The 9,566-nt window shown below is 34.3% G+C and overlaps 1 protein-coding gene across 1 annotated transcript in view; it reads right to left on the bottom strand.

The window, feature by feature from the left end:
- The window catches only part of LOC106673674 (probable phospholipid hydroperoxide glutathione peroxidase), an 18,513-nt gene continuing 8,947 nt past the window's right edge, over positions 1-9,566 (bottom strand). Inside the window, exons 2-7 of the mRNA XM_024230103.1 lie at positions 3,255-3,289; positions 1,536-1,609; positions 1,143-1,287; positions 936-1,081; positions 163-247; positions 1-59 (exon numbers count right to left, since the gene is read on the bottom strand). Of these exons, the coding sequence (XP_024085871.1) occupies positions 3-59; positions 163-247; positions 936-1,081; positions 1,143-1,287; positions 1,536-1,609; positions 3,255-3,257 (510 nt within the window). The 5' untranslated portion in view covers positions 3,258-3,289 and the 3' untranslated portion in view covers positions 1-2. The remainder of the gene's footprint in view (positions 60-162; positions 248-935; positions 1,082-1,142; positions 1,288-1,535; positions 1,610-3,254; positions 3,290-9,566) is intronic.

Here is a 9,566-nt window from a genome sequence, read left to right as displayed (position 1 = left end):
CGCTACACTCCAGCCGCTTCCTTTTCACGTATATATTTTTCAATGGATGACTTCAGTTTCTGAAACACATTCATAATTAATAATAAAAAGTTAAATTAAAATTAATATTATGACATTAAATAAATAATTTACTAAATTAATTAAAATCAAACTAATACTAACTGATGGTGCAGTCATGGGTCCATGCCTTTCCACAGGAATTCCTTTGTGGTTAACAATAAACTTTGTAAAGTTCCATTTTATCGAGCTTAAAAATAAAGCATACAAACAGTTAGTTTGGATTATTTTAATTTAAAAAAAGATTAAATTGACTATGGAGCAATTATATTTTAATAAAAATATGAACATCATTATTCTATTTCTATGGCACAAATTGATGAAACGTTGAAGAAAAATTTTTTTTCCGTTTATATTCTACCACCTAAAATGCCTAAAAAAAGAAAGAGTAATTTTCAATTATACAAAGAAAAAGAAGGACAACAACAAGAAAGTAAGAAGAATAAAAATATGAACGATAGACACACGAATTAAAACAGGAACAGTTCCAGACAATATTTTTTATTATTAAAAAAATTGATTCATGACGAATAGGGAATGATAAATTATAAAATAATTTATTTATAATTTTGTCTTTTCCAATCACTTTTGGTCTGTCAGAGGGTTTTTGGCTGAACCGATATACCACCAAAGATGAGAAAAGTCGAAACCCATATCAAAAAAGAATGGAAACGACAAAACTATCAGTTCATTAAATAAGTCAAATAAATTTCAATCAAAATTATATTTTTTTAAGTACACTCTGCTCGTTTTTGTCTGCGCCTTGTTTGCTCTGTTGTAGTATAAAATGGGAATTTTTAGATTTTAGGTCAAATACAGACTTCAAGAAAAAATCTCACATTTTTATTTATGTAATTCAGACAAATCTACTTACTTACTTGGTAATAAACCCTCCTTTCTTCGATTTTAAGTATTCCCACAGTGGTGATACATTCTTTCCATTGACATCCATTTTTTCAAAGAAATCAAAGGTAGCATTCTTTGATTTTGCGAAACACATGATCTCCTCTGAAGATCCAGGCTCCTATGCATAAACAATACGCATTCATATATGGACATTTATTACATCGGAATAATAGACTAACTTGGTCGGAAAATTGATTGCAGGGGAATGCAAGGATTTTTAAACCCTTATCTCTGTAATTGTCATCCAGTTCGACTAGCTCTTTGTAATTAGTAGCTGTCAAACCACACAAGGAAGCAACATTCACAACTAGCAAGACATGGCCCCTAATGAAATTAAATGTTAGTTTTTTTTAAAGTATAAATAAAAGATTTTTAAATAAATAGCGATGATTAATGAGTAGTTCATTTGAGACCGCCTTGGTAGTACAGCTTCCATTCCATGGTATTAAAATGAAAAACATAAATATAAAGTATCAATTACTTTCTAATGATTAAATTCACTTTGAACGTTTAGAATTTCATGTCTAAAACAGATTAAAAATAACTTTTAAATTAAGTTTCAAGTCACCTACTTGTACTTTTCCATAGACACGAACTCCCCATTGATGTCACGTACTTCAAAATCGTACACCGTCTTTGTGTCACTCTGAAAAGAAAAAGAAAATATTACTAACAACATTTATGAGTAAATAATATTAAAAAAACCTTTGTGTAAATAATACATGAATGTAAATACATAAATGTAATTGTATTTAAATGCTAATCTAAAATGAGTATATTAAATATTCGATTTCTTAACCGATTCATTTTTCATTTTCGAGAAGTCATGAAACTAAAGAGAAAATAAGGAATATACCAGTGCCAAGATTTAAAATTAAATTACATTCATAATCTAAAATTACTTGACAATATATTGTTATTTTAAGATCACACTTTTTGAAGTAAACCTCCCTCTCACTCTCTCTCTCTCTCTTTTTGTTTATCTCCCACTCACTTCACTCTCACTCCCTCTCTCTCACTCAAGCAATTACTCTCAATAACTCTTTCACACACTATCTCTTTCTCTCTCTCTCCCTCTCCCTCCTTCCCACCCACTCTTTCTCTCACTCTCACTCTCTCTCTATCACTCACTATCTCCCCCCATTCAGTCTCACTTTCTCAATCACTCCCACACTTACTTTCTCTCTCTCACTTATTCTCTTTCTCCTTCTTTCTCTCCCTCACTCACTCTCACTCATTCTCTCACTTACTCTCTCTTCCTCTCACTCTCTTACTCACTTTCTCACTCACTTTTTCTCTCAGNACTCACTTCTTTCTCTCTCTCCCCCACTCACTCTCACTTTTTCTCTCTCTCTCACTCACTCACTCTCTCACTCACTCGCTCTCCCACTCACTCAATTACTTACACTCAACTGCTCACTCTCTCGCTTTTTCTATCTCACATTCTCTCTCTCTCTCTCTCTCTCTCTCTCTCTCTCTCTCTCTCTCTCTCTCTCTGCCTCTGCCTAAAATCTTCCACGAAATCCAGTAAGAAAGCTCGAAGAAATCCAAAATGCAAATCAGATATAATAAACAGTTTTTCAATCTATTGTCTGGGAGTCACCTTGCGTCCAACTTTGGAATGGGGTCTTAAACCAGGCTAAAGTAGTCATGCTCAAAATGCTCGTGGAGAGTGGCTTATGAGATGTTTTGTAGCCTTTTTTTATCCACAACAAACTTTTTATCACATCGTAAAGCATGTTGTAATGGAAATTTGATCATGTACATCGGTGAGTTTGGGCATCGAACCCCCCCCCCCCGTTGGCGATGTTTAATAAGACGTAATTGGGGGAATAATCTCAATTAATGTTGGCTCCGATTTCGTCCACCTCTTTTAAGGCGGATTTCTTCTCTTTGTTTGTAAGACAATTATTCAAAAAGTTTCTACTGCCAAGCCGAAAATAAAATCGCAATTAAATTAAATTCTTAATTATGGTCAATCCTAATTGAAGATGAAGCTGTTGTCAGTTCGGAGATGTTGCCTTCATTTCCTCGAAAGACGCCAAAGATTTGTATTGTAGGTCAAACCGCGACCGTTTGCAGTGATTGAAAGATTCTGAATGGTAAATTAAAAGTGCAGATTTAGTTGCCCTTTAGGCAAGAGACCAGTTGAAAGCAATTGTCAGTATCAAGACGATTTAAATAGAACCGAATGAACGAATTTATGAACAAAATGTCCTTAAAAATCATTTAAGACTCCTGCTTGCTATTCAGAAATACAGGATAGGCAAATATTCTAATAAAATTTTTACCATTTTTATCTGAAAGCGCCGGTCCTCTTGTTATCCTGAAACAAATAAAACAAATAAGTAAATATAATAATTTAAAAAAAGTTTTAAATACAATGGCTTGATAGTTTATTTGCATATTGTACACACAGGGTCAGCGGCGGCCGAGTGGTCTGAGCGTTAGACTCCACGGTCGTGGGTTCGATTCCCACCATCGTCCCTGCAACTTTTGACCCCTGACCCAAAAAGTTCAACGTACTGATGTTTGGCAAATGTGGTAGATATGACAACATTAAAAAATTACATATATCGCAATTGGCCCTGTCACTTCACATTCACGCTAATAAATAAATTTACTCTCGATATAGAAAATAGAAACAATGGAACACAAATCGAAATATCTATCAGTACTATATACAATAGAATATCCTCCAAAAACAGGAACAAGGGAACAGGGCGCCCAAATACTTGCTGCCTGATCAATACAATTCTCATATCGGGTTGCTTCCAACACGCTCTTTATAAGGAGCAAAGAAATGACACCCTTCAATTAAGTGGGACACATCGAGCAATATTTCTCTACATGGCGTTGACATTGTCCATTTCCTTTTAAGCATATTTTTTTGTGTCCGAGAGCAGGTTTCGGTTCACTCCGATCTTAGCCGTCTTCGTTACCTTGCGGACCGCACCAACCTAGTTTACGAGACGCAGCTTCAGCAAGGATCCGCGCCCTCCGAGACCTCGTCAGTACTCTCTCTAAGGTCCAAGGTTCGTAACCCCAGGGTATGGGGGCTGTACCGGAGACCGTGAGTTAGAGGAAATGTCAAATGAGATGGACTCAGATGCGGAGACCGTGAGTTAGTGACAGTCAAAGACAGATTTGTGACGGAGTCAGAAACAGAATCCGTAGGCCAGTCAGAATCAGTCTAGAGTTAGACTGAGTCGACAAAGTGACATCAGTCACCCGAATCTGGAGTCTGAATTCGGAGGTTGTCTTAAGGCCTTCAAGCCAAGCCGTTAACAGGGTGCTAGGAGATGGAAAAGCCAAATATTTGAGAAAAATACATTTTTCTAGCTTTGTTGTGCATGTATTTCAAGGTTATTCCATATGTATCAGACGACTTGTTATTTTACCTAAATAATATTGTGGATCGTATAAAATGACTTTAGTTATATAAAGAGCTTCAAAAAGGTAAACGCTCTGAGTAAAATTGGCCAAAAACCTTTTTATGAAAAAACAAAAAACAATTCGGATTTTTTTGAAGCACCCTTTAAAGCCCTCAAACACAAATTTTCATAGTAATAAAAATAAAATAAATAAATAAACATTTTTAGCCTTGATTTCAGAGCAATTTTTTTCCTCCAGTGTCTGGTCTTCCTCTTAAAAATTCATAGCTCATGCGAATTTTATCAAATTTCAACGTTGTTACAACCGCTGGAAAGAGGAATGTTTTTATTTTCAGCCTATATCAACATTGTTTAGATTTTATGCAATTACAAGTAAGGCCGCAATTTTATTTTTTGATTTTGATAAAAATTTGTATTCAGGGATTTGTCAGGGTCCTAAAAACGAATATCAAGATTGAATAACAAAAAATTGTAAACTTGCTGGGTCAAAAATTATGTATTTCAGTCACTAAATTTCCCTAGAATAGATGCAAAATACAATTTTGTCTTTTCAATTCCGGATTTTTTTATCGCCACGATGTATATTCGTATTTGTTAATTAATTCAGAACTAAAACGAGAAAAAAAATGGATTCCGATCTATGTATCTGATTTTCTGTATTCGTGTTGCCTTTACGGATTTACAAGAGAATGACCATGTTGGTGGGTGACGGATTTGGACCAAACGTTTTTTGGTGATTCTACACTCCAAATATCGGAACCGCCACTCCTTGCATATAGGCCCCCTCACCAAAAAATGTTTTAAAGTTGAAATTTCCCGTTTTTTCGATCTACTTGCTCAAATCAACTATGTGAATACATCATAAGGAATAGCACAAATTGGAATCTTAATTACAAGTGAGAGTAAGTTATTCCATAAATACCCCCAATTTTTACAATAACAACTATAAATAGACTTAAGGGAATTTTTAATAAATCGAATTAATCGGATTAATGAAGCTTTTTTTTAAATATAATTTTAGTCGCAATTAAATTAGACAAATCGTTATTTACAGTTAGTAAAAAATATTATTTTTGTTGTATTAATTTTAAAAAAATTCTATGAATATCTAATTTGGTATGATTTAAAAAAAGATAAATCAACAAAATACTGCTTTTTGTTTGCATATTTTAAGAAACATTCTGTAAACAAAGTAGGTCAGAAAATGGGCAAAACTTGGATTTGACCTCATCGTCGTGATTTTAGCGTCAAAACGCGACTTTCGCGGAAATCGGTGTAAATTAATTTTTTGGCTGATAATTTCGACGACTTATCTGTCTGACTGACATTTCTAGTGCAAGCTCTAACTTTATTTTTCTCAAAAGCTAGTGGACCGATTTTCACAGATAACTCATTTTAAATAAATTGTCAAGTGCATTTTATAACTGCATCAAACATTAAAATCGTACTATTATTTCCTTTTAAAAAAAAAACGAGGTTAATTTCTGACAAAAATACTTCCTTCTTTCATGTATTTTCTTATAGAAATCTCTTATATATTTTTATGGTACATACTTCGTTAGAAAACTACGTTCCTCTTCTTTCACATAGTATGGTTGACGTGAAAATCCTGTTAGCCGATTTTAAGCCGTTCAATTCGGCTAACGACTTCTCAAAAATTGGAAAAATTTTAGGGGGATCAAAAATCGGTCGATTTAAGTTCAAACAAAAATTTATATGTGTGTTATATGGCTTGTAGAGGTGCTAATAAGAAATTTCACATTAGTTTCAAGAAAATTTAATGACCTAGTTTACTTTAAAATATTTGGTTTTCAGAAATATTTTGGCTTCAGATAAACTGATAGCTTTTACTATAAACACTATAAACTACATAAAAAATGTGGTAAAATGATATATTCACATAGTTCAATTGAGCAAGTATAGAAAGGCGAAATATATATAAATATTAAAATACGGAAAATTTCAACTTTCAATTTTTTTTTTTTTTATAAAACCAATGTCTATATGAAAGAACTGGTGTACACGTACGTTGGAGTGTAGAATCAGCAAAAAATGTTTGGTCCAAATCCGTGGCCCATCGTCAGTACAATTGGGATTTTGGGCTTATGCCATTACAAGTGTGAAAATAAAGATGAATACAACCAAAACTCTTCAAACATTTTATTTTTTTCTCGGGTTTTGATTTATTTGGAATCGAAACCTATGTTAAGCCACTGCATGTATGTTGTAAGGTTTTAAAACCTTGTAAAGTTTAACAAATGTTTGAGAGCCACGGTGACATGAATTCACTTTTGCAATTCATGTCGAGAGACGTGGTTATAGAAATCCTTCAACCTGATGATGAGCTAAAAGCTCGAAATCCGGATCGGTGGAAAACAACTTACTGTGAGAAGGAACTATCTTTTTAAAAAAGGATTGAACACCGCACTCACTCCATCATTCATCATTTCTATTAATTTGGTAGTCCCTTTGTAAGTTGAATTTGGTTACTGAATGTTCAACTATTTTCTAATAAAGAATATTCTACAAATCGATATTGCACCAAAAAAATTGAATTAATTGGTAAATTACGCTGAATGTTTCTACTTTCGGCCTACGTCAATACAGTTTAGATTATACTGTATTTTATTAACGTATATTCTAAATTGAAGATGAGAAAAATAAAGATTAAATCAATAAACTCTTCCCGAACATATTTTTTTAAATATCTGGTTCTATTTTATTTATAAAAACCAAGCTTATAGTATTACGTGTAATTTATAGATTTTAATGTCCCAGTTGCCTGTGAATTGGTTGGGTCTTTTCAAAATGATAACAATATTTGTGATTTTTGAACAAAACTGTAAAGCGATGTAAGGGCGAAAAGATTAGAAAAAAAAATTTTCCTCGCTTTGTTGTACATGTATTTCATGGTTATATAAATAATGCAGTTATATATAAATATATATAATATCATATGTTGTAAAATACACGATCAAGCATAAAATTTTTGATCTAGCGAAATGCATATCGATAGAATAAAGTCACACCCGCGTATACTCTTCACCGAAACCATACTTATTTTCCGCCGAGGCGGAGAAATCCTAGCACTCTGGATCTGGTGGTTACAAATCTAAGGCTTAATATAACTGGCCCTGGAAGTCTTAATTTGCTTAGTTCTGACCAAAATCCACTGTTATTTACGCTCCACTTAAAATCCTCTTACAGTGATGCCTCACCGATATTTTCTACAAACAAAACGGACTGGAAAAAAATATAGAAACTAAATCAATTCATGCATAACTCTTCTACCGAAAATTCCGAACTGTGCCACGGCCGAAATGCTAATAGATTATTTCACAGGAGTATTACAAATACCATTTGAAGTCTACTACAAAGCATTCGCTACAGCAAAAAGGTAATATGTAGTAGTTGTAGGTATCTTCCACCAGGCCGACAATTTATGATAAAATTTAAAAAACAGAGTTAAAACCGGTACCAAAGAACTCGTCTTGACAGGAACCTACTCAATCTACTATAATGAGAAGTCAGCTCTATGCTTACTAACTGGCCTAACTCCAATTGGTTATCTTACCTTAAAAAGTTAACTCCTCACTCTGGAAAGTCACTAAAAGAATGAAAAACAGTGATGTCCAAAATACCGTTGCAAAGCTGTCAGTCGGGGGCATTTCTCCAACGTCAGGACAAAGCAAACCTGTTTGCTGACACATAAGAATCCGCCACAACAATTTGACTATGGAGTCCGTTTCCCATACAAGACAGTCCGTCCAACTGTCAGTTCAGCAGTACTGAAAAACGATTTCTTACCAGGCCAGTAGCTACAAATTGGTAACTACCCATGAAATAAAAACTACTGTAAAGAATAGGCAGAAAGTCATCCGGACTGGACAAAATAAGCAATATCATGCTCAAAACATGCCACGTAGAATCATTGTATTTTTGACTTATGTTTTCAACAAACTCCTGATCTATGGGTGCTTCCCTGAAAGGTGGAAAACCGCAAAGTCATAATTTACATAAAGCTAGAAAAAACCCTAATGATCCACTGAGATACCGCCCTATCAGCTTGCTTAGTGTCCTAAACGAAATCATTGAAAAGGTCATAGATCGACGGGTTAGAGATTTCTTGGACAAACAAGGGCTTCTTATGGTGGAGCAATTTGGCTTTAGGCCTTCCTCAAGCGCAACTCTCCAGGCTCGTTGACCACAATACATGAAACTTTAATCGAAAAAGCATACTGTTGCTTTGTTCCTAGCAAGAGCAAAATAAAGCATTTGACACATGCTTTCCTCAGTACGTTGTTAAGATAATAGATTCATACATCACCCGGAGAAGATTTGTAATAGCAGTTGAAAGCGTGGAATAAAGATAGGCACTGTGGCTGCTGGAGTCCCGCAAGGTTCGGTTTTGGGACCAACTTCGTTCCTGATTTTCGTTAACGACTCGCCAAGAACTCTAGGCGTTGAGTTGGCTCTATTTGCGGATGACACTGTACTCTACAAGTTATCGTGGAGGGTGAGCACCATAGCAAAACGACTGAGCAAGACTGTGGAGAGGACTTCGAGAAGTGGAAAATCAGAGCGAATAAGACCAAGTCTGAAGCCACTCTTTACGAAAAGACGCCTAACTGTGGCCAACGAAGTTAAGCTTTGCGGCGAAGAAATAATCAGGTCTCCCTCAATAAGGTACCTCGCCGTTCGGCTGGACTCGAAGCTATTAACGTTCACAACTCATATTAACAAGCTAATCCAAAACGTAAAAAAGTATATAAAACATTTATTTCCACTTCTCTGCCGAGGTTCCCAATTGGGCGTTCAAAACAAACTGCTCATTTATAAAATTATAGTTTACTAGTCACAATACTCTAGGATAGGTGTCAGAAACAATTTGGATTTTTTATTGTATGGGGTATTTGTTACTTCATTTCAGAACTAAAATAAGAAAAATAAATTAATTCCGATCTATATGATTTTCTGTATCCTACTTGGATTTATAGACTCACTTGAATTGGGTTGCTGCATGTTCAACTGTTTTCTAATAAGGAATATTCTATAAATCGATATTGTACCAAAAAGTTAAAAAATTAAGTTGATGGATAAATTAAGCCGAACGTATTTACTTCCGGCCTATGTCAACACAGTTTAGATTTTATTGTATTTTATTAACATATATATAAGTTGAGAAAATAATATAAAAAAATTATAAAT

Source organism: Cimex lectularius, unplaced genomic scaffold (assembly GCF_000648675.2).
Source record: "Cimex lectularius strain Harlan isolate CLEC.00 unplaced genomic scaffold, Clec_2.1 scaffold60, whole genome shotgun sequence".
Classification (NCBI taxonomy): Eukaryota; Metazoa; Arthropoda; class Insecta; order Hemiptera; family Cimicidae; genus Cimex; species Cimex lectularius.
The sequence above is the reverse complement of the archived record's forward strand: the minus strand, read 5'-3'. Positions and strand labels throughout refer to the sequence as shown.